Source organism: Podarcis vaucheri (genome assembly GCF_965113315.1).
Source record: "Podarcis vaucheri genome assembly, chromosome: 14".
In the NCBI taxonomy this organism is placed as follows: Eukaryota; Metazoa; Chordata; class Lepidosauria; order Squamata; family Lacertidae; genus Podarcis; species Podarcis vaucheri.
In genome coordinates this window covers 36,896,693-36,909,377 of record NC_138752.1, presented here as the reverse complement: position 1 = coordinate 36,909,377, position 12,685 = coordinate 36,896,693, and the positions used below count along the sequence as shown (strand labels likewise).

The 12,685-nt window shown below is 52.9% G+C and overlaps 1 protein-coding gene across 1 annotated transcript in view; it reads left to right on the top strand.

The window, feature by feature from the left end:
- The window catches only part of LOC309518765 (glucagon receptor-like), a 30,537-nt gene that overhangs the window by 14,976 nt on the left and 2,876 nt on the right, over positions 1-12,685 (top strand). Inside the window, exons 5-13 of the mRNA XM_082199258.1 lie at positions 6,865-6,986; positions 7,272-7,378; positions 8,339-8,495; positions 9,963-10,122; positions 11,116-11,176; positions 11,434-11,503; positions 12,009-12,097; positions 12,192-12,330; positions 12,580-12,621. Coding sequence (XP_082055384.1) covers positions 6,865-6,986; positions 7,272-7,378; positions 8,339-8,495; positions 9,963-10,122; positions 11,116-11,176; positions 11,434-11,503; positions 12,009-12,097; positions 12,192-12,330; positions 12,580-12,621 — 947 coding nt within the window. The remainder of the gene's footprint in view (positions 1-6,864; positions 6,987-7,271; positions 7,379-8,338; positions 8,496-9,962; positions 10,123-11,115; positions 11,177-11,433; positions 11,504-12,008; positions 12,098-12,191; positions 12,331-12,579; positions 12,622-12,685) is intronic.

The following is a 12,685-nucleotide window of genomic DNA, read 5'->3' as shown; positions in this document are numbered from 1 at the left end:
CAGCTCTCCCTCTGGGTCCTACTGCTTGGCCCTATTGTTATGATCCCTCAGAGGATTGGAGTCTCCCTTCCTCCCTTCAGCTTAGCTCATTTCTTCAACAAACACACAAAACATAACCGGCTGTGCATAGCCGGTTATGTTTTGTGTGTTTGTTGAATGTATGTTACATAATGTCAGAGCTGCTTGAAGATCCTAGCTCACAGAGGATCACGCTAGCCAGCGATCATTAAGTAAAAGTCTTTATTGAATTACAGTTTCCATTCTCACGCTGCTGCGCGCAACTCTACGTCTAGTAGCTAGATCGACGAAGCTCCGTCTGAGTCTCCGCCCCGTGCGCACCAACTTAATATCCTAGCCCTGCTCCACCTTTTCCGCCTGACTGTCCTCCTCTGGGTCCCTCTACCCCCCGGGGCTTCTTCCTTCCGGGATTCTTCTGACGCTGACCCGGACCCTCCTGCCTCCTTGCGCCGGGCTTTAGGACCTGGCTCCCTTTCCGGGCTGCTTACTGCGCCGCCTTCCTCTGCATTTGAACTTGGCGCGCGCGCCCAACCTTCCACTTTCCTCTTAACCGTTTCTTCGCTCCCCGATGGAGGTGTGGCCACTCCTGACTCATGCCCTCCCTCCTGTGGTGAGCTGCCAGCGCTTGCCCCCTGGCTCCCTTCCTCTTCCCTGCTCTCTGGCGGTGACGCTGGTCCCGATTTCCAACTGCTCTCCTCTGAGTCCCCTCTGGCTCTATCTTCCTGGGGTGCCCCCCTAGACTCCCCCCTTGCCCTGGCCACTGGTGCTCCTTTCTGTGAATCCTCTGATTCACTGGAAAGACTCGGAGATCTCGGGTCGTCGTCATCACTCATCTTTTCTTCTGCCTCCTCCCCTTCGCTCTCTGTTTCCTCCCTTGCCCTTGCCTCTGCTCCTAAACCCCTGACATCCATCCCCCCCTCGAAGCCCCCCATTCCCCCCTCCCCTCCTTCCGGTGCTGGAGCTGGGGTCTGCTGTTGCAAAGGGACGAACGTCGGATATCGTTCGCTTCCCGTGGCGGGCCTCCATCTGAAGTCTCGCGGGTCTCCCTCCCTGCTCTCGTCGACGACGGTCACCTCCGCTTCCATCTCTGTGCCGCCGTGCTCGAAACCAGGGTCGTCCCCGAAAACGTCCATGTCCGTCTCTCCCTCACTTCCTCCTGGCGGCGTTGCTCGTCCTGGGCCTTCCAGCCACCTTCTGCGGAACTGCTCCTCTGGTCTATCGTCCCACCAATACGAGGGTTCTGATGCAGATCCCGAGGGTGACCCCTCCGGGGAACGGACGTCTTGTGTCGGGTCCTCGTCCGAGTCGAACCCCCGGAAAGTGCTGGCCGAAAGCGTGGGCGTGAAAAGCCAGTCGTCGAAAAAGTCTGCTGGCATAGGTCTATGTGGGAAGAGGGCATGAAACTCGTCTTTGAGTAGAGGTTCGTCCAAGGCGTAGCCCGGCACCCAGCTGTTCGCACTGGCCGGGGTGCCCTCCTTGGCGAGAAAGTATTCTACCCCCTCTTCCCCCCATCTGGAGTCCAAAATCTCCGTGACGTCATTGATGCGCTCCTTCTGTGCCACTCCCGCGTGCCCCGTTCTGTCTCTGACCGGACTCGGCGCCGTTCCGGGTTCCTGGAACCTGTGCGGTGCCTTGTAGGGAGTGAGCACCGATCTGTGGAACACCGGATGCATTCTGGAACCCTCCGGAAGTGCCAGTCTGAAAGCTACCGGGTTGACCTGCTCTTCGACTTGGTAGGGCCCCAGTTGTTTATGCCCTAGTTTCTTCTTGGCCAACGACCTGGCCGGCACTGCGTGGGCTGCTAACCAGACCCAGTCTCCCACGTGGAGCTCTTCGCCAACCCTTCTGTGCCTGTCCGCTTGTACCTTGTATGCGTGTTTGGCCAGCTCCAGGTGGCGCCTCAGCTGATCGTGGACTTCCTGCAGCTCCGACGCGAACGCATCTGCTGTCTGCGGCTCCCCCTCCCCCATTCTTTCCAGTCCCGGGAAGGTTCTGGGGTGCCTCCCGTTGTTGGCGAAGAACGGCGTGACCCCCGTGGACACGTGCTTCGTGTTGTTGTAGGCGAACTCGGCAAGCGGCAGGTAATCCACCCACGTCGCAGGCTGTTGATTCGCATAGCATCTCAGGTACTGCTGCATGATGGCATTGACCCGCTCCGCTTGCCCGTTGGTCTGCGGGTGTCTCGCCGACGCCAGGTTGATCTTGACGTTTAGGAAGCCCATCAGCTTCTGCCAGAAATTCGAGATGAACTGCCGCCCGCGGTCGGACAGAATAGACCGCGGCAGACCGTGAACCTTGAACACGTGGTCTATGAACAGTTTGGCGGTTTGCTCCGCCGTGGCCACCTTCGCACACGGAATGAAATGTGCCATCTTGGAAAACAGGTCCACCACCACCAGCACTGCCGTCTTGCCCCTCGAGCTGGGCAGATCTGTGACAAAGTCCAGAGCCACCCTTTCCCAAGGTTCGACCGGAGTTTGCAGCGGTTCCAACAGTCCTGCCGGCGGTCTGTGCACTGGTTTGGCCCTCTGGCAGGTATCACACCTCGCCACGTAGTCTGCGACCTCCCCTCTCATTCCAGGCCACCAGAAGTCTCTGGCGACTAATTCCACCGTCTTCTCCTTGCCAAAGTGCCCGGCCGTGGGCGCGTCGTGCAGCTGCTGCAGCACCTTGGCGCGAAGGTCGTCTCCCGGTACGTAGATGGCCCCTTTACGGATGAGCAATCCATCTCGTAGCTGGAAACCGTCGGCCTCAGCCTTGCCCCTTTGCACCTCTGCCATCTTTGTTTGCGCGAAGGAGTCATCCTGCAACGCTCGCCGCACCGCCTCCAGGTCCACGGTGGCCGCGGCGCACGCCCATACTGTTGGTGCGAAGATGTGCATGGCGGCCGCTGGCGTTGCGTCCTCCAGATACTGTGGCTTACGGGAGAGGGCGTCCGCCATGATGTTAGTGTCCCCCGGGACATACTCTATGCGGAAGTCGAAGTTCGCAAAAAACTCAGCCCAACGTATCTGCCTCTGGTTTAGGAACTGTGCCGTGCGCCAGTGCTCCAGATTCTTGTGGTCCGTGCAAACCTGCACCGTGTGCTTGGCGCCGATCAGGAAGTGCCTCCACGCTTTGAACGCTGCATGAATGGCCAGCAACTCCCTGTCCCAGATGGTGTAGTTCTGCTCGGACTTGCTGAGCTTCCTGGAGTAAAACGCTCCCGGCCGCCACACCCCCTGCTGGTCCTTTTGCAGCAGGACCGCCCCCACGGCTCTGTCCGAGGCGTCTGTCTCCACCCTCATCGGCCTGCTGGGGTTGACGTGAAGCAGCTGCTCTTCCGACGCGAAGAGACGCTTGAGTGCCTGAAAAGACTGCTCCGCCTCCTCTGTCCAAACGAACTTCTTTTTCTTGGAGCTAAGCGTGTCTGTGATGGCCGCTGTCTGCATAGCGAAGCCCTTGATAAACTTGCGATAGAAGTTCGCAAAGCCGACAAACCTTTGGACCTCTTTCCGGTTGCGTGGACTCTTCCAATCCAATACCGCTCGAACCTTGGCGCTGTCCATGGCGAGCCCCTTGTCAGACAACTTGTAGCCCAGAAAATCCACCTCCGTCACGTCAAATTGGCACTTCTCCAGCTTGGCGTAGAGCCTATGTTGCTTTAGTCTGGTCAGCACTTCCTTGACGTGTCTGTCATGCTCCTGCTGCGATTCTGAAAAGATCAGGATGTCATCTAAGAAACAGACGCACGTCTTGTAGAGAAGTCCCGCCAACACGTGATGCATGAAAGCTTGAAAAACGTGGGAGCCATTTTGCAATCCAAAAGGCATAACTCTGTATTCGTAGGTACCCAGTGGCGTGAACATGGCCGTCTTCCACTCATCTCCCTCCCGCATGCGAATGAGGTTGTACGCCCCTCGCAGGTCTAACTTGGTGAACACTTTTCCCTTCCGCACCTTCGCCAGGAGGTCGTCTATTCGGGGCATGGGGAAGTCCGACGGCTTGGTCCCATTGTTTAAAATGCGATAGTCCACGACCAGTCTTTTTTGGGGCGTGTCTCGCTTTTTAACAAAGAATACAGGACTGCCCCCCGCTGCCTTGGACTCTCGGATGAAACCGCGCTCCAAATTATGATCTAGGAACTCTTTGAGTTCCTGCAGCTCGTCCTCTGACATGGAATGCAGTTTCCCTTTAGGCAGCGCCGCCCCCGGAAGCAGGTCAATTTTGCAGTCATATGGTCTGTGAGGGGGTAGCCTGTCCGCCTCCTTCTCGCAGAAAACTTCCAAAAATTCTGCATACTTGTGGGGAATCGCTTGCAGCGTGCCTAGCAGCAGCTGTGACTCCTCTTCCTCTCCTTCCTGCCGGGGCACGATGCAGTGTTCAGCACAAAAGGAAGAGCCGAAGATCAGCTGCCTCTGGTACCAAGCCAGCGTCGGGCTGTGCTTGTCCAGCCAACTCATTCCCAATACAATGGGCGTATCTGATAGTTGAGTGACATTGAAGCTGATGATTTCTTTGTGATTCCCAAGTCGCATCGCCATTGGCGGCGTCTGCTTCACCACTTGCCCCCCTAGCAACTCCCTGCCATCCACCATGACAACCTGCAGGGGCAGTGTGGCCGGCAGCAACTGTATAGCGTGCTTGTCGACAAACTCCTGCCCTATAAAGTCCGCGTTGCTGCCCGAGTCGATAGTAATTGGCACGTCCATGGTGATTCCATTGGGCAGCTGGAGAGATGCGGTGAGCCTCACCACTGGTTTGGGCGGGAGGGGGTTCACGGGCTGTAAAATCTCTGGGGACTGCGTCACTAACACGTCTGGCTGGGCCCCAGGGCCTCTTCCTCCAGCCAGACTGCTTCGTTTCCCTGCTGTGGTCCTCCTTGCTGCGTTGCTGCAGTCACCATTGCTGAGGCTGCAGTGAGCTTGTGGAGCCTCTGGGGACACTCTTTCGCCATATGCCCTGGCTCCTCACAGACGTAACACTTCCTGTTCCCTCTAGGAGGCTTCGCTTTCACTGCTGCCGGTGCTAGGGCTCTGGTTGCTGACTGAGCCCTTGCACCTCCAACCTCCATAGGTTCGGCTCCTCCTCCTGGCGGAGGCGTGGATTGCGCCCACGCTGCTTCTCTGGGAAGGAAGGAGGGGCCCCTGGCTGGTTCGCGCCCTCCACGCCCTTCGTCCCTGCTCCACGGACGTTCTTCCAGCCTCACCCCCACTGCCAGTGCCCTCTGAACGACCTCCTGGGTGGTTCGGGGTCTCTCCCCCCTCGCGATCTCATCTTTAATCGAGCTGTGCAGCCCCTCCCAAAAGAGGTCTCTTACCGGGGCCGAATCTCTGTCCCATTCCAGGGCACTGACCAAGGCGAAAAAGCGGGCATGGTACTGTCTGACGCTGGCCCTCCCTTGTCTTAGTCCATGCACCTCCTTCCGGGCAAGATCCACGTCAATACTTGATAAAAAACACCCATCCATCGCTTTAATAAAGGCATCTGCATTCTGGAGCGCCGGATCCTTATCTCTCCATAAATTGCGTAGCCATGCTTTAGCATCCCCATGCAAATGGGACATGATGAATCCCACTCTCTCTTGCTCATCTCTAAAGTCTTTATGCAGCAGTTGCAGTGCGCACAGTACGTCTGCTCTAAAGTTGGGATACTGTTGCAGGTTCCCATCGAAGTGAGAGACCAGCCCGCCTGTTCGTCTCGCCAACCCAATTCCCTCCTGCCGGGGTGTCTGCTTCGTCAGCACGTCTAACCTGACCTGGAGATCCCTGCAGGCGGCAGCTGCCTCCTCCTCTCTCTTCCTGGATGCGAGAGCCTCGGCATTCAGTTGTGCCACTGCTTTTCTGAGTTCCTCTATCTGCTGCTCAGCCGTCATGTCGTCTGCTGTTCGTGAGCTCACTAGTAGGCACCTGTTTCTCTCCCCTCCTCGGGGCTGTAGATGCCCACAATTTTGAGACGGAGCTTACTGTCAGAGCTGCTTGAAGATCCTAGCTCACAGAGGATCACGCTAGCCAGCGATCATTAAGTAAAAGTCTTTATTGAATTACAGTTTCCATTCTCACGCTGCTGCGCGCAACTCTACGTCTAGTAGCTAGATCGACGAAGCTCCGTCTGAGTCTCCGCCCCGTGCGCACCAACTTAATATCCTAGCCCTGCTCCACCTTTTCCGCCTGACTGTCCTCCTCTGGGTCCCTCTACCCCCCGGGGCTTCTTCCTTCCGGGATTCTTCTGACGCTGACCCGGACCCTCCTGCCTCCTTGCGCCGGGCTTTAGGACCTGGCTCCCTTTCCGGGCTGCTTACTGCGCCGCCTTCCTCTGCATTTGAACTTGGCGCGCGCGCCCAACCTTCCACTTTCCTCTTAACCGTTTCTTCGCTCCCCGATGGAGGTGTGGCCACTCCTGACTCATGCCCTCCCTCCTGTGGTGAGCTGCCAGCGCTTGCCCCCTGGCTCCCTTCCTCTTCCCTGCTCTCTGGCGGTGACGCTGGTCCCGATTTCCAACTGCTCTCCTCTGAGTCCCCTCTGGCTCTATCTTCCTGGGGTGCCCCCCTAGACTCCCCCCTTGCCCTGGCCACTGGTGCTCCTTTCTGTGAATCCTCTGATTCACTGGAAAGACTCGGAGATCTCGGGTCGTCGTCATCACTCATCTTTTCTTCTGCCTCCTCCCCTTCGCTCTCTGTTTCCTCCCTTGCCCTTGCCTCTGCTCCTAAACCCCTGACACATAATGTTAGGTTTGACGTTGTTTTGCAGCTTAGCTCATGCCAGCAAGTCTTGCTTTCAGTGGATGTATGTTCTGCACAGTGATGCTAAGCGTTGACATTTCCAAACATGTCAGCCTGACAATGTCTGGCCTTTTTTTTACTCGCAGTTAAACATGGTATGGTGAGCCGCAAGTGTGGGCCTGATGGCCACTGGGCGATGCTGAACGGGACAGAGCTCTGGCGGGACCATTCCCAGTGCAAGGAAGAGGTGGATGGCAACACTGGAGAGGTGAGAAGGGGAGCCTGCTGGGATTTGCTGGCCCTCCGTGAAGCTCATAATGACATGTCATTTGCTTCTAAACATGGGAAGCCTAGCTGGCAGTGTCTGAGGGCCTTCCTGCTTGTTCTGCTGAATGGGGCCCGGATCTCTGCCCCAAAGGCCTACCCTGATGGCGCCACTGTCCCTGCCCTCCGATGCTCCCAGTTGCATCTTCCCCAATGGGCTGGATGCGTCCGGAAAAGAGTGGAAATGGGCTGCCTTGGCTTGTCTGATGGGGCCTCCTCTCCTGTACAGGAATCATCCTACCGCCTGATGGTCAGCTTCAAGGTCCTCTACACCGTGGGCTACTCCCTCTCTCTGCTGGCCCTGGTCTTGGCTCTGCTCATCCTTACAGTCTTCAGGTACTGCATCCCGGCTCAGAGCGAAAGACCCTGTGGGATGGTGATGGACGCCTTTGCCTCTCACTTTCTCTCTCAAGTGTGCAGTCTGGTCAGGTTCAGCAGGTGTGCAAGGAAGAGAGAGAGAAGAAAAATCCACAGCATTTGGCTGCTATAATTTTGGATAGGCACATGGCGACCCCTTCAACATACACAGGACTGTGTCCAGCAATGTCTGTGATCACAGGAAGCTGCTTTTCTACTGGGTCCATCTAGCCCAGGGGTAGGCAACATAAGGCCTGTGGGCCGGATGTGGCCCAATCGCCTTCTAAATCCGGCCTACAGACAGTCCAGGAATCAGCATGTTTTTACATGAATAGAATGTGTCCTTGTATTTAAAATGCATCTCTGGGTTATTTGTGGGGCATAGGAATTCTTCCATTCCCCCCCCAAAATATAGTCTGGCCCACCACATGGTCTGAGGGACGGTGGACCGTCCCACAGCTGAAAAAGGTTTCTGACCACTGATCTAGCCTATGACTAAGATATGTAGGAAGCATTTTGCATTGAGACAGACCACTGGTCCATGCAGCTTGATACTGTCAACACCAAGGCATGGGGGAACCTCTGGCCCATGAGCCATATTAGGTTCAACAGGGACCTGCTGGGATTGGATGCGCCAGGGAGTTTCTGATCAGGAGCTTACAAGTCTTGCTTTGGGCAGGGATCTTCTTTGGCAGCCTGGCTTGAGTTGAACCCCTGCATGACGATCTCCAGCAAGGGAGGGCCCACCACCCCTCCAGGCAATTGGTTCCACTCCTGAGCTGCTCTGACCGTCAATAGGTTTTACACCAGCTTCATTGGAAGGCTTGTGTTTTTAAAGCAATTATAGAGTGGTGCAGAGCTACTGGGTCACCAGCAAGTGGACAGCATCCCACCTTGCCCACATTGGGTACCCAGTGCAATGTCCTTTTCACCCCCCAGGAAGCTTCGCTGCACCCGGAACTACATCCACGCAAACCTCTTCGCCTCCTTCGGGCTACGGGCCATCTCTGTGATCGTGAAGGATGCATTGCTGGAGCAGATGTGGAGAAGGGAGACGTTCCAGGTGTCCGACTGGGAGGCCTTGCTGAGCCACGAGGCAAGTATGATTCCTGTTGAATTTATCTTAACACTGTCCACGTTTTCAAATATACACAATTTCCCTCCATATATTCAATAAACATTTTCCAATCTTCTTTACACGTATGTACTTCTTGTTCTCTTATTCTATATGTTAGGTCTGCAAGCTGAGCATATTCCATCAGTTTAAGTTGCCATTCTTCTTTAGTTGGGACTTCGCTCATTTTCCCTTTTTGGGCTAACAAAACACAAGCTGCATTAGTGGCATACATAAATAACCTTTCTTGACACTTGGGAATTTCCATCTGAATTATCCCCAACAAAAAGGACTCTGGGTTTCCCCCCCTAATTCATTTATTAAAAATATCTCTGAGTGGTGTACAAAAAAACTGTAACAGACAACACAAAACAAAATATTACAAAAAATGCACAGTTACATATAAAAATGTTGCATTAATCCAAAGTTGCTAATGTATAAAAATCATAATCAATTCATTTTCCTTCTGATAAACCCTCCTGTTCAGCTTCCGGGTTCCCATGAAGGGTTCAAACAAACTCTCAGCTCACCCACAAAAGTCTCCCAATGAGAAGACTTCTGGAAACAGCGCCCTAGTCTCTCACTCTAGACTTGCCTTTTATAGGCTTGGCATGTTGCTTCTACAGGCTACCCAAAGCTGTGTCCCATTCAGCTGTACTCTCCACACCCAGTTCCAGGTACAGTAGGTTTGCTGAGTTTCCCAGGAGGTCCAAAGGATGGGAATTAGGTCCTCACAGCTCTTTCTTCACCCTCTGTCCTCTCCTCTTCCTCCAGTCAGGGAAGGCAGCATGGAGCTCAGCATCTTGGGAACCTTTGCTGAAAACCTCTTCATGTAAAGTGCTTGGGGTGCTGGGAAAAAAAATGAAGCCCCATCTTTTTTAACCGTGCCCCACTTAAGATACTAGCTGGACAGTGAAGCTGAAACTCCCACCAGCCCCGGACTGCAGGGCCATTGGTCAATGATGATGGATATTCTAGTCCAACAACATAGGAAGCCATGTGATACTGAGTCAGACTATTGGTCCATCTAGCTCAGTATTGTGTACACTGACAGGCAGCCCCTCTCCAGCACTCTCAGGCAGGGGACCCACCTAGCCCTTCCTGGAGATGACAGAAATTGAACCTGGACCTTCTGAATGCAATGCAGATGTTCTGTTGCTGCTGAGTTAAGCCCCCTTCCTTGTTGGCTTTTTAAGTAGCTGCTTTAAATGGTTCTAATTTTTATTGATGTGTCTTTTGAAAACTTAATTTTATTTTTTTAAAAACCAAGCTGTAAACGGGTATAATAATCATTGAAACAAGAACAGCAAAAATTAAAATGACAAAAATAACTGGAATAACAATGATGATTGAAATGCCATCAATATGTGTATTACTGTATTATTTCCATGTTTTTCATAAGTGCTGGGAAGTGTTCTTATTAGACACTGATTGGCTCTCTTATTCTAGGCTGCGATTGGTTGTCGAGTGGCTCAAGTCGTGATGCAGTACTGTATTCTGGCCAATCATTATTGGTTTCTTGCGGAGGCGGTCTACCTGTACAAGCTTCTGATTGGAGCTGTGTTTTCAGAGAAGAATTACTACACTCTGTACCTGTACTTGGGCTGGGGTAAGGAAGAATTGGGCTGGGAAGCACTTGCTAATACTGGGGCCAGTGCATACAATACATTGTTAAGCACACTTCGTTTTATTTTAAGGAAAAGCCGCCCAGGACCTATAATCTTGCTCAAAGCTAGCATTAGTTGGCTCTCCCTACCATGGGATCTGGTTCCCCCTACTGTTGGGCTCCCTGCCTTTTGCCCTACCAGTCCCACTGGGAACAGTCTACAGTTCTTACCCCCAGCTTCAATCTATCTTCTTTTCATCCATTGTGATTTTTTTTTTTGGGGGGGGACAATTCCGAATCTTGAGAATTGAACTTAAGCAAAGGACACTATTTTATACACAGTGTTAATTTTGGAACTCCAGCTGCAGCAATTGCATTACCTGGGCAATTTGCCCATTTGGGCTCAACGGCTGAGTCAAGGTAGGGAATAGGAAGCTCAGCATCTTGGCTATTGATGAACCTTTGCTGGGCTGAAGACCCCTTGATGTACGGTGCTTGATTTGGGATGCTGAAGAAGGGATATTATTATTATTATTATTATTAATATTATTATTAATAATAATAATAATAATAATATTTATTTAATTTATACCCCGCCCATCTGGCTGGGTTTCCCCAGCCACTCTGGACGGCTTCCAACAGAATATTAAAATACAATAGTCTATTAAACATTCAAAGCTTCCCTAAAGAGGGCTGCCTTCAGATGTCTTCTAAAAGTCTGGTAGTTGTTGTTCACTTTGACATGTGGTAGGAGGGCATTCCACAGGGCAGGTGTCACTACCAAGAAGGCTCTCTGCCTGGTTCCCTTTAACTTGGCTTCTCGCAGAGAGGGAACTGCCAGAAGGCCCTCGGCCCTGGACCTCAGTGTCCGGGGAGAACCTTGGGGGTGGAGACAGTGCCTTTTAACCCAGAAATGCAGTGGGGTGGACCTAGCTTGCTTCTCGACTTCCAGTGAGTGTTTGGTTTTTTCCAGAGCTTTTGCTGTGTGACTTGCAGGAACCCCTGTGGCTTTTGTGGTGCCGTGGATGGCTGCCAAGTACCTGAAGGAGAATGCAGAGTGAGTGTGGTGGTACTGGGATGGGGAATTTGGGCTGATTGGCACGGGGAGGGATTTTATGTTATACAGTCAAACAGGGGAAAAAAGATGCAGGTCAATAACTGAACAAGGTGACATGTCTCCCACAGTCTTCTGTGGCTTCTCAGTGGAGCTGACGGAGCAGCCCTGCTTGCCATCTTTCCCACAGAGCTGTTTTCCTGCCTGTTCCATTAACCCCTCTGGAATGATGCTGATCTCCTCCCTGTTTTGTGCTGCAGGTGCTGGGCATTGAACGAGAACATGAATTACTGGTGGATTATTCGCATCCCTATTTTGCTAGCCTCTGTGGTAAGTGCCTCCCCCTTGTTCCTCTTGCCTAGCTTGAGATGGGGCGAGAGGGGGAGGACAGTGCCTTTCTGGTGGTGGTGGTGGTAAGGAGTCTGGCTGGCTTTTGGTACTCAGAAAGAGCAACACCTTTGCCAGCCGTGTCAAAGCAGTATAGCTTGGCAATATGTTGCGTCTCTCACCCCCCATTCAAATGCTGCACAGGAAGCTGCCTTATACCAAGTCAGACTAGCTCAGTACTGTCTACTCTGACTGGCAGCAACTCTCCCAAGGTTTCAGGCTGGCGTCTCTCCTAGTGATGTCAGGGATTGAACCTGGGACCTTCTGCATGCAAAGCAGATGCTCTACCCCCTGAGCTATGGCTCTTCCCTAAAATCTACAGGGGGGAGAAAGAACATGGCACAGTCTTCCCAGCTGCAATGTCTTATCTTCTTGCTAGCATCTTTTTGTGAGCAAGGGGCTTGTTGCTTCCAAGCTTTGATTAACTCACCACTGTGTCTCTTCCCAGATCAACCTGCTGATCTTCATGCAGATCCTCAAAGTGATCCTGGCCAAGCTGCGAGCCAATCAAAAGGGCTATGCAGACTACAAACTGCGGTGAGTTTGTCCGCCGGGTAAACCCCAAAGAAAAGCCCGAGTTTTGAACTCAGGAACTTAAGTTTCATCTCCTGATTGGTGTTGTCCCTTCCAGGCTGGCCAAAGCCACCCTCACCCTTGTCCCTCTCTTTGGGATCCATGAAGTAGTCTTCATTTTTGTCACAGACGAGCAAACTACAGGAGTGCTGCGCTACATCAAAGTCTTCTTCACTCTCTTCCTCAACTCCTTTCAGGTGAGTTTGGGAGCACCTGGCTTGGATCACCTGCTTTCTGACATGGTTGCTTACTTGTTTCCTGACCACCACCACCCCTATTTCCCACTTCCACCCTAAAGGGGAAAGTTTGTTGGAGAATGTATGTGGCAGCAGTGTGCAGAAATAAATTGTTTGGCAAAAGCCATCAGGCTTTGGCCCTGTTTTCCAACAGGTTTCTGTTTGCTATTGCAAACTCATGCTTCCTTCTCTCTCTCTCATCTACTGCAGGGATTCCTGGTTGCTGTCTTGTATTGCTTTGCAAATAAGGAGGTAAGCAATGTCCCCACCACCCACCCTGGCTGAGATGATCCAGTCATTCTTGGGCATGCAATCT